The sequence below is a fragment of the Oryctolagus cuniculus genome, chromosome 11 (genome assembly GCF_051225735.1).
Source record: "Oryctolagus cuniculus isolate XC-2025 breed Fujian yellow rabbit chromosome 11, ASM5122573v1, whole genome shotgun sequence".
In the NCBI taxonomy this organism is placed as follows: Eukaryota; Metazoa; Chordata; class Mammalia; order Lagomorpha; family Leporidae; genus Oryctolagus; species Oryctolagus cuniculus.
This window is the reverse complement of record NC_142877.1, coordinates 25,585,105-25,599,064: the sequence shown is the minus strand read 5'-3', so window position 1 is coordinate 25,599,064 and position 13,960 is coordinate 25,585,105. Positions and strand designations below refer to the sequence as shown.

General features: G+C 48.8%; 1 protein-coding gene across 3 annotated transcripts in view; it reads left to right on the top strand.

Moving 5' to 3' along the window:
• The window catches only part of TM9SF4 (transmembrane 9 superfamily member 4), a 53,122-nt gene that overhangs the window by 26,738 nt on the left and 12,424 nt on the right, over positions 1–13,960 (top strand). For 2 of the 3 annotated variants that reach the window (XM_008256154.5, XM_070051963.2), the window contains exons 4-12: positions 2,486–2,654; positions 2,755–2,884; positions 3,926–4,049; positions 5,327–5,445; positions 5,529–5,640; positions 7,053–7,123; positions 10,922–11,054; positions 11,852–11,933; positions 12,022–12,097. In XM_008256154.5, the coding sequence (XP_008254376.1) occupies positions 2,486–2,654; positions 2,755–2,884; positions 3,926–4,049; positions 5,327–5,445; positions 5,529–5,640; positions 7,053–7,123; positions 10,922–11,054; positions 11,852–11,933; positions 12,022–12,097 (1,016 nt within the window). The remainder of the gene's footprint in view (positions 1–2,485; positions 2,655–2,754; positions 2,885–3,925; positions 4,050–5,326; positions 5,446–5,528; positions 5,641–7,052; positions 7,124–10,921; positions 11,055–11,851; positions 11,934–12,021; positions 12,098–13,960) is intronic. The other variant, XM_070051964.2, reaches the window with a different exon arrangement.

Genomic DNA, 13,960 nt, shown 5'->3' with positions numbered 1-13,960 from the left:
ATTCTGTCGGTTGCCTCTTCACTTTGCTGAGTGTTTCTTTTGCTGTACAGAAACTTCTCGATTTGAAGTATTCCCATTAGTTAATTTTGGCTCTGACTGCCTGTGCCTCTGGGTTCTTTTTTTTTTTTTTTTTTTTTTTTTTTTTTTTTTTTTTTTTTTTTTTTGACAGGCAGAGTGGACAGTGAGAGAGACAGAGAGAAAGGTCTTCCTTTTGCCGTTGGTTCACCCTCCAACGGCCACCACGGCTGGTGCGCTGCGGCCGGCGCGCTGCGCTGATCCGAAGGCAGGAGCCAGGTGCTTCTCCTGGTCTCCCATGGGGTGCAGGGCCCAAGCACTTGGGCCATCCTCCACTGCACTCCCTGGCCACATCAGGGAGCTGGCCTGAAGAGGGGCAGCCGGGACAGAATCCGGCGCCTCTGGGGTCTTTTCTAAGAACTCTTTGCTTGTGCTAATGTCTTGTTGGATTTCTCTGATGTTCTCTAATAATTCGATGATGTTGGGTCGTAGATTTAGATCTTTAATCCATGTTGAGTGGATTTTTGTGTAAGGTGTAAGGTAGGGGTCTTGCTTCATACTTCTGCATGTGGAAATCCAGTTTTCCCAGCACTGTTTGTTGAAGAGACTATCCTTGCTCCAGGAATTGGTTTTAGCTCCTTGGTCAAATATAAATTGGTTGTAGATGTTTGGATTGATTTCTGGTGTTTCTGTTCTGTTCCATTGGCCTGTCCATCTATTTTTGTACCAGTACCAGGCTGTTTTGATTATTACTGCCTTGTGGTATGTCTTGAAGTCTGGTATTGTGATGCCTCCAGCTTTTTGTTTATAAGATTGCCTTAGCTATTTGGGGTCTCATGTGGCTCCATATGAATTTCAGCATCATTTTTTCTAGATCTGAGAAGAATGTCTTTGGTATTTTGATTGGTATCACGTTGAATCTGTGATTCCATTCAGAAGAATGGATATTTTGATATTATTCTTCCAATCATGAATATGGAAGATTTTTTTCATTTTTTTGTATTTTTCTTCTGTTTCTTTCTTTAATGTTTTGTAATTCTCATTGTAGAGATCTTTGACTTCCTTGGTTAAGTTTATTTCAAGGTATCTTAGAAGTTCTTTCTCAGCTGTGGCATTGTCTGTGTATACAAAGGCTTTTGATTTTTGTATATTGACTTTATATCCTGCTACTTTTCCAAACTCTTCTATGAGTTCCAGTAGTCTCTTAGTGGAGTCTTTTGGATCCCCTATATATAGAATCATGTCATCTGCAAATAGGGATAGTTTGACTTCCTCCTTCCCAATTTGTATCCCTTTGATGTCTTTTTCTTGCCTAATGGCTCTGGCTAAAACTTCCATGGTCAGATGGAAAGCCAAAATAGATGAGGGTACTTCAAAAAATTTGTGGAAAATAGAATTAAAAGATAAACTTAGCATTGGGCATTTGGCATTGCAGTTAAGATACCACTTGGGCTACTCACACTCCATATTAGAGTGCCCGGGGTTGAGTTCTGGCTCCATTCCTGATCTCTGTTCCTGTTAATGTGTATCCTGTGAGGCAGCAGGTAATTGCTCGAGTAGTTGGATCCCTGCTACCCATGTAGGAGACCAGATTGAGTTCCTGGCTCCTGACTTTGGCCTTGTCCAACCCCAGCTGTTGTTGGCATTTGAATGGGAGAGGTCTGTTTGTCTTTCAAATAAAAAAGTGGATGAAATTTTAAAAATGAAAGATAAATTTATTTTGATGCAAAAGAATTTTTGAAATGCATGCATACATGTCAACATATTGTATAAAACAATATCACTGACCTGAAAAAGTGCAGAGGTGATGCTGATGATAAAAGTAGTATTTGTTGCCTGCATACTCTGTGCCTGATATTTCACTTGGATTAATTCCTTTATTTCTCATGTAACTCTGTAAAGTGAATACTGTCATCACCCCATTTTATGGATGAGGAATCAAGGCTCAGTGAGGTTAAGTGATTTTACTGCTCAGTTAATGAGAGGCAGAGGCAGGATGCGATAGTAGGTGGCCTGGTGTCAGAACCCTTTCTCACTGTATGCTGTTGCTCTGTGCAGAAGGAAATCAGTAGGCAGTGGCTAGTTCTGTGCTCCATAGGTCGGGAAGGGCTTCCAGGGAGAGCGAGTAGAAGCTGAGCTTGAAGCCAGGTGTGCGGGATGGGAAGTGGCACTTGCGGTGAAGGAAGCGATGTGAGGCCCAGAGGCAGGGGAGAGCGTGCTATGTTTGATGGGCTCGGAGGGGTTGGAGGTGATGGAGCGCAGAGGACGAGGGGAGATTGACGGGGGAGGTTGGGGAGGGCAAGCCGGGCATGAGTGAACATCTGGGCAGAGTGTTGACTGCTGGCCTGAGGCACTGCTGAAGTTCCTGGAAGTCCGTTTGCCCTGCTGTCCTGTCCTACATCTCTGTCTCTGCTGACCTCAGCAACCTCAGGGCTGAAGCTCTGAGCTCGATCTGTCTCTCTTACGGCAGGAGAGGTGCTGAGAGGGGACCGGATTGTCAACACCCCTTTCCAGGTTCTCATGAACAGTGAGAAGAAGTGTGAAGTTCTGTGCAGCCAGTCCAACAAGCCAGTGACCCTGACAGTGGAGCAGAGCCGTCTTGTGGCCGAGCGCATCACTGAGGACTACTACGTCCACCTGTAAGTTGTCCTGTGCTCCCTGCCAGCCTCCAGTTCAGGAGGGGAGGGCACTGGTGGGTGAGGTGGTCCAGAGGAACTGAGCAGGGCCTTGGGTTTCCAGCATTGCTGACAACCTGCCTGTGGCCACCCGGCTGGAGCTCTACTCCAACCGTGACAACGATGACAAGAAGAAGGAAAAAGATGTGCAGTTTGAACATGGCTACCGGCTCGGCTTCACGGATGTCAACAAGGTAGAGTGTCTGGCGCACTCACAGGGCAAGGGAGCCACAACTCTTAAGTCACGAGCACTTGGGGCCATGAAGAAGGGGAAGCCATTCAACTCTAGGCTTACAGCGTATAAAAGATAGGGATTGTGCTTTTACAAGATTGTTATTAAAAAAAATAACCTGCAACATCATCATATGGGAAAGAAGGCTAAAAAATGACAAAGACCCTGCAAATTCCCTGGCTTTGAATCCTGCCTCCACCACTTAGGGTTGTCTGAGTGACCTCGGGCCTGTGTCTTTCCATCAGTAAACCATGTAGAATAATCACACTCGCCTCTGGGGTGATTTGCAGAATAAGTCCAATAACAAGTACTTCACAGCATGGCCCCTGACTTGGCTCTTAGTGGCGATTGTCACTGTGACTGTCTTTTCTTATCTCTCTAATTCTCTAAACCGAACACAGGAATGAAGAAAAAAAAAATTTCTTTTGGGGCACAGCCCCTGTCCTCAGAGAGCTTCCATCCTAATTGGGAAGAGAACTGGCAGTGTGTGGCCCTGGGTTGAGTCTCGGTTGCCTTCCAGTGGAATTCAGAAAGAGCTCTTTGTGCGTTCAGGTTGTCATGGGAAGGTGGGCCTTGTGAGATAGATAGAGCTAAGTGGAGTTGGAAATGGATTCAAGGTGGAGTTGGGGGTGGATTATCAGAGTGAAGCCAAGAACAGAGAGAGATGCACCATAGGGACTTGATGGGGCAGGGAGGAGTAGGGGGTGGAGCAGGTGAACTAATTTGTCGTTGAAGGTGACGGCCAAATATTTTAGGGTCAAATGACACAAGGCCTTGAAAGCCGGGCTAAGAGAATTAGGCTTGTATCTGATTTAGGTTTTTTCTGATCTTGAAAGCCAGGGAGCCCTTGAAGATTTCTGAGTAGGAGAGTGATAGCAAAGTGGTGCTTTGGGAAGGTTGGCTTGGCCAGGCATGTTGGGTGGGGACTGGGACCTGTTGCCTGGGGTGGTGTCCCTGGGTGATGCTCAGATGACTTCTTGGCGTCTCTGTTGCTCCACTTTAGATCTACCTGCACAATCACCTCTCATTCATCCTTTACTACCACCGGGAGGACATGGAAGAGGACCAGGAGCACACATACCGTGTCGTCCGCTTCGAGGTGATTCCCCAGAGCATCAGGCTGGAGGGTGAGTGGGGAGGCATGACCAGAGGGCAGGGCTGGGTGGGCCTGGGCTTCTCACCTTCTCATTCCCGAACTGGCTGATAGGCCCGGCAGCCCCAGCCCAGGTGGTGCTGCTGTGTTCCCCATAGAGAAGGTGGGGTGAGGGGAGATTCGACATCCTTGCTGTGGGCTGGGTACCTTAGCAGCTTACCAGCCCTGGAAGGTATGTAGTAGTGACTGAGAGGAACCCTAGAGGTTCAGAGGGGTTAGTAACTTGGCCGAGACCAAACAGCAAACTGGGGCAGCGTTTGGTTTGAAGAATAAGGGGCAGGAGTACAGACAGCTGTTGAGAAACAGATTTTATCTTTATTTCTCTCTTTTTGTGTGAATAATTGGCAGACTAAAATTTGCCCAGAGCCAATGTTGGTGCAGGAGTTTGAGAGCCCAGCCCAGTCCTGATGGGCCTCCCAGCATCTGGCCCTATTTCACCTCACCTGCCAGCCCTGCTCACCCAGGGGCCCTTCATTTCAGCAGCAGGTCTTTCCTTTTTCCATTTGTGATTTTTCTGGTCTTAAAAAAAAAAAAAAAAACTATAGAACCTAGTTTTCAAACAAAATCATATACAGAATTCTCATAGAAAACATAGATTCCATACTTTAAAAGCATGGTGCTGCATCTCCTTCTGTGAGTGTCAGCGTAGTTTTCTGTTGATGTATGTGATCATTTGGAGGTCGTCCCTCCTTCACTGGCTTTTTCAGCTTAGAGTCTGTGTCTTGTTTTCCTGCTACCATGATTCCCAGCACCTAGCACAGTGCCTGGCAAACAGTGCTTGTTATATGTGTGTGGGATAAATGAATGGACATACAGCAGGACAAGCAAATAAATGAATGGAGAGAGCACTGAGTGATTGGATCACTGCAGTACTGGGGCTTTGGAGGGAGTAAACATGAGTAAAGCCATCCTGTTCAACAAACAGAACAAGAAGGCATCGGTGTGGTTTTGTGTGTTGAACAGGCTGAATGAGAAAATATTTGAACTGAGTGATGGAGGTTGATTGATCACAAGAGGAATTCAGACCCAGTTGCCTTCCATGCCCCCATGCCCACCATGCACATATCTCTCTGCAGCCCTGTAGAATCTAATATTTAAGGAAACCCCTGTTGCCTGCTGTGCCCCTAACCTGCACTCAGACAGACCTGGAGGCAGAGTTCAGCAGCAGGATGCTTTGGGGGCAACCCTAGAGCAGCCTTAGGGTAGTGGCACTGGGAGCGCAGGAACAGACTAAATCTCTGTCTCTCACAGACCTCAAAGCAGACGAGAAGAGCTCATGCACCCTGCCCGAAGGCACCAACTCTTCACCCCAGGAAATCGATCCCACCAAGGAGAATCAGCTGCACTTCACCTACTCTGTACACTGGGAGGTAAGAAGGGCAGGCAGGGGAGGAGGCTGAGCCGAGACTCCCCAGTAGGAGGCCTGACTTTAGTGCTCCCTCTCACCTACCAGGAAAGTGACATCAAATGGGCCTCTCGCTGGGACACTTACCTGACCATGAGTGACGTGCAGATCCACTGGTTTTCTATCATTAACTCTGTTGTGGTGGTCTTCTTCCTGTCAGGTGAGAGATCTGGGGGTTGAAAGGTAGAGGACAGGGTGGGGGTTGAGGGACCGAAGCATCATACATTACAGGGGGCTTCCAAGGTGTTCTTAGGGCCAAGTGTGGGTCAAAACAGACATCAGGGGTGTGTGCCAGGCTTCTGTGTGCAGGTAAACAAGCTTCAGTCTCTCCCCTGAGGAGGTCGCTAGGGGAAGACATCTGTTCGTGCACACAGCCATTGATTCAGTCAGCACCGCTCTGTTGTTGCGCATTGCGTGCTGGGCACTGTGCCAGAAGCTGGGGATAGCCTCTGCCCTTGCTGCCCAGTCCTGAAACTAGGGTGAGAGAGACGAAGCAGCAAGTGATAGTGGTGCTGCAGATTGTCAGTGCCGTGGAGCAGATCCACAGCAGCTGAGCAAGGGCAGAGGCAGGCCTCTGTGAATGAGGGGGGAGAGCCACCGTGACCCAAGGAGAAATTGCTGCAGCAGAGTTCACAGCCTGCTGTGAGACAAGCCTGGCAAGAAGTTAGCAGTCAAGAGGGTGCTAGGCAGAGATGGAATGCGCTGATGGGCTCAGTACCACATGAGAAGAAAGGTAGTGCGCACTGCTGTATATGAAACTTCTATTGGGACCAGCTGCTGTCCCAGCACTTTACCAACACCTCAATCCTTGAGGCCCCATGAGCTAAGCCTGAAAACATTAGTGAGCTCAGGATCATACAGCCCATTCTCTTAACCATTGCACTGTTGCTAGAGAGGCAAACAGGCAAAAGTAGGGATGTGCGGCAGGGTCTCTGAACTGTTTTGGGTGCTGAGAGGTGAATATACTCAGGGTAAGGGGGTTGTTTGTTTGTTTGTTTTTAAGATGTCTTTATTTGAAAGGCAGAGTGACAGAGAGAGAGAGGAACAGAGATATCTTCCATTGGCTGGTTCACTCCCCAAATGGCCATAATGGCTAGCCTAAAGCCAGGAGCCTGGAACTCCATCCGGGTCTCCCACCTGGGTAGCCAGGGCCTAAACACTTGGGCCATTCAGGGTGAGTCTTGAGACATGAGTAGGAGACGGGACAGAGGAAGTACTGACACAGGGATTAGCCTGGGTGAAGGCATGGAGGCAAGAAAAAGATGAGGCCGTGATCACATAACTAAAAGCAGCAGGTAACCAGAGGTGGAGAGAGAATGAGCCTGGGAGAGGTTGGGCTGGAGAAGCTGAAGGGATCAGGCCATAGAGGAGTGGGGAGCAGTGTCCTGTGGCTGTCCCCGCTTACCTAGCAGCCCTTTCATTTTCCTGCCTGGGGAGTGACCCTCTATGCACCTCTTTCCAGACAAGATCCGAGGTGGCTGCATAGCCAGTTCCTACTGGGGGAAGGCACAGAGCACAGAACCTCTGTTAGCACCGCTGATGACCCCTCCTCCCCATCCTCCTCTGTTTCAGGTATCCTCAGCATGATTATCATTCGGACCCTCCGGAAGGACATCGCCAACTATAACAAGGAGGATGACATTGTACGAGGTGTTGGCTGGGGAGGGATGGACTTGAAGAGGGCAGGAGGGCCCCCACCAGATTGGGGTGGATGTGTGTGATCATAGGGTAAACCTCAAAAATATTGAAGAAGAATTTTTTAAAAGACTTATTTATTTATTTGAAAGGCAGTTGCAGAGAGAAAGAGGTCATCAGTCTACTGGTTCACTCCTCAGATGGCCATAACAGCCAGGGCTGGCCCCGGCCACAAGCAGGAGCCCAAGTACTTGGGCCATCTTCTGCTGCCTTCCAGATTCGTTAGCAGGGAGCTGGATCTGAAGTGAAGCATCTGGGACTTGAACTGGTACTCCAGCATGGGTTACTGGCATCACAGGCTGCAGCTTGACCTGCTGTGCCACAATGCTGGCCCTTTGAGAAAGAATTGAAAAATTTATTATAGGGGGGGGGGGAGTACTTAGTTATCCAGAATATTAACTTGAAAAATGTGGTACAGTTGAAAAACTTTGTATAAAATCTTTTAGAAAACCAAGAACAAGGGCTTGGCTATTACAGGGCCTTGAAGCAGGAGAGTGGCCAGCAAATGGATGATCTTGCTATGTCACTCTACCGTAAAGGGAAAAACAGGTATTAGCCTAGCAGTTTAGATGCCAGTAAACAGGGGGCCAATGTTATGGCATAGCAGGTAAAGCCTGTGATGCTGGCATCCCATATGGGCACTGGTTTGTGTCCTCACTGCTCAATTTTCAGATCTAGCTCCCTGATAACAACCTGAGAAAAGCAGTAGAAAATGGTCCAAGTGCTTGGTCCCCTGCACCTATGTGGGAGACCCAGATGAAGCTCCTGGGTTTGATCTGGGGAATGAACCAGTAAATGAAACATTTCTCTCTCTCTCTCCCCCCTCCTCCTCCTCCTCCTCCTCCTCTTCCTCTTCCTCTTCCTCCTGCTCCTCCTCCTCCTCCTCCTCCTCCAGGGAATGAACCAGTAAATGAAACATTCTCTCTCTCTCTCTCTCTCTCTCTCTCTCCTCTGTTTCTCCCTCTCTCTCTTTGTAACTCCGACTTTCAAATAAAAAATTTTACAAAAAAATCTATTAATATGGCCAATTCCCAGTTCTAGCTTCTGACTCCAGGTCCTGGTTAATGCCAACTCTGGCAGGCAACAGTGGTGACTGAAGTAACTGGGTTCCGGTCACCCACCTGGGAGACTTGGATTTAGTTCCTGGCTCCCAGCCTCAGCTCAGCCACAGCCCTAAATTAGCCATTGCAGGCATTTGAGGAGTGAACCAGCAGGTGGGGCCTCTGTGGCTTGCTATGCCTCTCTCTACCTCTCAACTAAAAAGTCACAATTAAACAAATCAGAAAACATCTAAAGTCTCTAATGAAATGATGAACAGAAAATTTACAGGCAAGGAACTACATATAGCCAATAAACACTCATTATGAAAAAACTGGGGGATAATCCCCAAAAACCCAGATCTAGACAATCCTAAGACAGTTTGGGAACATGAAGTTTACATGGTTGTATTAACTGTTTGGCAAGATTAACATGAGACGAGTATCTTGGAGGGTTTTAAGTTCATCATTTTCAGGAAAGTAATGGTTAGTTCATGTTAGGCTCTGTAAAATGGGTAACTTGCTTTGACATGGTAATTCTAGAATTTTCTAAAGGAAAGGATCAAAAACAAATTCTTCAACTAGAAGTATTTATTACAACTTTGAAATTAATTTCAGAGAGTATCTATTGACACGAGGAAATGCTTCTAACAAGGAACATTGTGATCCCAATTTGATTATTTAAAGCATACATATACCTAAGTGAGGGCGTTTCAGAAAGTTCATAGAGGGGCTTGCATTGTGGTGCAGTGAGTTAAGTTGCCGCCTATGACACCAGTATCCTGGCTGCTCTAATTCTGATCAAGCTTACTCACTCCCTCTCTCCCTCTCTCTAACTCTTTCAAATACATTTAAAAAAAAAGTTCATTGGGCTGGTGCCGTGGCTCAATAGGCTAATCCTCCACCTGCGGCGCCGGCACACCGGGTTCTAGTCCCAGTCGGGGCACAGGATTCTATCCCGGTTGCTCCTCTTCCTGTCTAGCTCTCTGCTATGGCCAGGGAGTGCAGTGGAGGATGGCCCAAGTCCTTGGGTCCTGCACCCGCATGGGAGACCAGGAGAAGCACCTGGCTTCTGGCTTCGGATCAGCACGGTGCGCCAGCCGCAGTGGCCATTGGGAGGTGAACCAATGGAAAAAAAAGGAAGACCTTTCTCTCTGGCTCTCTTTCTCACTGTCCACTCTTCCTGTCAGGGGAAAAAAAAAAAAAAGTTCATTGAAAATGCACACTATAGAGAATTACCCACTGTTTTATGGCTCAGATTCCTGCAGTGGCCAGGACTGGGCCGTGCTGAAGACAGGAGCCAGGAACACAATCCAGGTCCCCCCAGCAGTGGCAGGGTCCAATCACCTGAGATATCGTCGGCCGCCTCCCAGGTTCTACAGTGACAAGAAGCTAGAATTGGGAGCCTGAGCCTGGCGTCAAACCCAGGGCTTAACTAGGCTCAGTGCCCACTCCTGTGTTATCTTTCAGTTCTATTTTCCACAACCTTCTTATTGAAACCCCCTTACATACATGGATGAGTACATATGTAAAAGACTAAAAGAAATAGAGGGAACCATTGGTATCACTGTTTTGTTAATGTATAGACATTATTTAAGCATATGTCTTTTTATTATGTCTTTCTGTTCTGTATTTTCAATTTTTTTCTATACTTAACATTGCTTTTAGTTCTTTTGAATTTCATACCATATGCCAAAATTTTTAAAAATTTTTTTAAAGATTTTATTTATTTATTTGAGAAAGAGAGTTACAGAGAGAGAGAGGGAGAGAAGAAGGTTTTCTGTCCCCTGGTTCACTCCCCAAATGGTCACAATGGCCAGAGCTGAACCGATTTGGAGCCAGGAGCTTCCTCCGGGTCTGCCATGTGGGTGTAGGGGCCCAACCATTTGGGAAGAAAGCATCTTCCACTGCTTTCCCAGGCCATAAGCAGAGAGCTGGATAAGAAGAGGAGCAGCCAGGACATGAACAGGCACCCAGATGGAATGCCAGGGCTGCAGGTGGAGGCTTAGGCTATTATAGCACAGTGCTAACCCCTTTTTAAACTTTTTATTTCTTTTATAATCAGAAAAAAATACTTTGAAATCTCACTATCCAGGAACTCTTGCCATTAACATATTAGTGTGTCTGTTGTTTTTCCACATACTGTGTTTGTGGAATTACCCTATTTTCCTCTTATGCAGCTATAAGCATCATGTTTTGTTTGTCTTTTTAAACATTTATTTTATTATTTGAAAGGCTGAGAGAGAAGGAGAGACAAAAAGAGAAAGAAATCTTCCTTCTGTTGGTTCACTCCCCTAGGTGGCCACAATAGCCGGGGCCATGCCAGGTGGAAGCTAGGAGCCTAGAACTCCATCCGTGTCTCCCACGTGGGTGGCAGAGGCCCAAGCATTTGAGCCATCTGCTACTGCTTTCCCAGGTGCACTAGCAGGGAGCTGGATTGAAAGCAGATAAGCCAGCACTTGAACCGGTACTCCAGTATGGAATGCTGGCATCACAGGCAGCGTCTTAACTTGACCACAAGTCAGGCATCATGTTTGTAGCCTGTTTTCCCAGCATGATGGTTTTCTTATCACTTATACTTCTGTGTCAGAGCAGAGCTGGTTGACACCTGTGGGACTCTCAGCTCTGGTCAGGGAGACTGGGGGAGTTCCCTGTGGGATTTGTCACTGTCCTCAAGAAATAGCCTCACTCTCTGGCTCTTTGCTGCAGGAAGACACCATGGAGGAGTCTGGGTGGAAGTTGGTGCACGGTGATGTCTTCAGGCCTCCCCAGTACCCCATGATCCTCAGCTCCCTGTTGGGCTCAGGCATTCAGCTCTTCTGTATGATTCTCATCGTCATCTGTGAGTGAGCCGGGAGGCCTATGTGTGGGCTCCTGTCCCCACATGAGCCTGGGCCTTGGTCAGAGGCATGGCTCCCTCTTCCATGTGCCATAAGGAGAAAAGATTGGGTTTCCCTCCTGGAGAAGGGGGCCTAGCACTCAGCACTAGGGGGCATGTCAGTGTCTCTGCGCCAGACAGCCGCCTGTATCTGCCACCGCCCCAGGCCCTTGGCGCGGTGAGTGTCCTCCTAGCTGCCAGCTCCATTTATGGAGCCCACCTGTCAGTGAACCTGCACAGCAGCGCTGGGATGTTGTCCTGTATTCAGAGGCTCAGTGGCTTACACAGAGTCAGCACCAAAATTAGGACTAGAATCAAATCTTTTTTCTTAAACAAGGGAAAACACTTGTACTTACAGACAACTCTGAAGTCAGTCTGCCTTAATTTGTATCTCAGTCTCATGCCTCCAAGCATTATTACCTTGAACAAGCCATTTAACCTTGGTGAGCATCAGTTCCTTGTCTGAGAAATGGGGGAATGGGTGTCTACCTTCCAGAGTTGACAAACGGATTCAATGAGCTGGTATTTGTAATTAGTACTTTCTAGTCTGGAAGCTACAGCTGAGATGTAGCCAGTCAAGGCCCGACAACTGCTACAGCCACCTGGATCCCAGCTAAGACCCTGGCTTCTCCTGTAGAGGGGAAAGGACTATACTGTTGAGAGGGCCAAGAGAGAAAGGGGCCTATGAGTATGACCGGGGTGGGAGCCAGGGACCTAGCGATCAGCCATCCTGACTCTCTGCCGCCTGCCTCCCTCCACAGTTGTGGCCATGCTCGGGATGCTGTCACCCTCCAGCCGGGGAGCTCTCATGACCACAGCCTGCTTCCTCTTCATGTTCATGGGGTAGGTGTGTCAGAAGGGGTCCCAGGGGCTGGCACAAGCTCTTCCCTGCACTAACAGTCCCCCGGTATGGATCTGTATTTCCCCACAGGGTGTTTGGCGGATTTTCTGCCGGCCGTCTCTACCGCACGCTCAAAGGCCATCGGTGGAAGAAGGGAGCCTTTTGTGTAAGTGTCTCTGGCCTCCTGCCAGTTTCTTGGGGATCTGAGGATCCTCTTCCTGGGCTCCTCAGAAGTATAGCCAGGTCTGGTGAGGAATGTTGGGCTGGAGGCCAAGCAGGAACACTGGGGAGCAGAGCCTCTTGGGGCCATAGTTGCACTATCTAAAACAAGGGGGTTGAGTTTAGGTGACTTTTAGACTACATTGTCTGATGGCTCAAGCAAGAGAAGAGATAGGGGATCAGAATGACATTTGAGCCCAGCTGCTGGGGGAACAGCCAGCCTGGCAGAGTGAAGAGAATCACCTCCCCGGGCACCAGACTTTGGTACCTCCATTGCTCTTCAGTGAGGATGACTCCTTTTCATTCTCTTCGCCGGGGAGTGCGGCCTTGTTTGCAGAGAAGACCTTAGAAGCTGGGGGGAGCCTGGGGGTCATTCCCTTAGAGGACCAGGAACACTTCTGGGTGCCCAAACTCAAAGCAGCCTCTAGTTCCAGTGTCTGAAACCATTCTTGCAGCTGTCAGGAGCTCAAAGGGAGCTCAAGTGTCTGTTCCTGTTGCCACCCCTCTGGCATGGAGCAAACCCCCCCACACACTAAAGAGGAGCTGCAATGGTGAAGGCCCCCGTGTGCTGAGAGCAAGGGACCTAGAGAAGAATAAAGCCCACCACTCACCGCCGCTGGTGATGTTCTTTCCTGGTGAGGTCTCCTACCAGAAACCAGCCAGGATCTTCCTCAGTGGGGCCTCCGCCAAACCCAGTCTCTTACCCAAAATGTCCCCTTGCATCATTCGCCCCCAAACCAGAAACATGAGAAAAGGCCTTTTCTCCTCCTCCTCCTCCTCCTGATACCTTATGTCTTAAGACATCAGGTGTTGAAGGTTTTCCTGCCAGATATACTACGGATCCCCTTCATGTCTTCATGGTCAAGGCTCTGGCCCATGTTCAGTTGTCTTTGCCCCTTGAACTTCCTTGGCCCTCCACAGTCTCCTGGCAAGACTCTGACCCTCCCCTGGTGTCCCACCCTCCCACCACAGATGGACATCTGTAGTCCACAGCAGTTTTGAGAGTACAACTTCCCTTCTCTCCTCCAGCCTTGCCTGGGCCCTGCCCCTCTCCCTTCCCCTGGCTGGCATCGCCTCATCCCTTAGGTCTTAGCTCCACCATCATCCTATAGAAGCCTCCTCCCACCATTCGGACCTCTGAGTCCTCCCTGGTGCCCCAGAGGAGCTGGGCAAGGCCTTGTGCCTGCACATTCTGCCTTTCTGTATTGCTTTCCGTGTATGTGTCTGTCTTTTTCTTGGAATTTTTTCTTCCTGTTCATACCCCTATGTCTAAGATGGTGCCCAGCCCATAAATTTCAGCCAGGAAGGCAGGTGAGGAATTGCCTGCCATGCAGAGAATAAAGCAGGAACACACAGGAAGGGAAGAAGTGACACCTGAGGGTCACCTTTCAGGTGGAAGGAAGCAGCCTGCAGAAGGGCCTGACCCTAGAATTGCCTGAATCCCAGTCTGTTCTGCTGGCTTGATAACCTTACACACTCTGAGCCTCAGCGTCCTCATTTCTCCGATGGGGATCGTTGTATCCAGCTTTTAGGGTTGTGTAGATGGAAGGAGACTGAGAGCATGCAGGAGCAGTGGGCGGGGAGGCAGGTGGCGGCAGGCCAGAGATGAAACTGGTAGCAGATGTTGCGCATCAGGTTTCGGAGGGCCTTGGTCGTTGAAGTTGTGACTCGCCTAGATGCTCAGGCAGCCACAGCGGTCTCTGGCCTGATTGCTGCAGTGTAGCGAGGAGGAGGCTCAACTCTAAGTCTAGGGCTTGGTTCCCTGTGCCTGTACCCCAGCCCAAGAGGTTCTGGCTGACTAGACTATTCT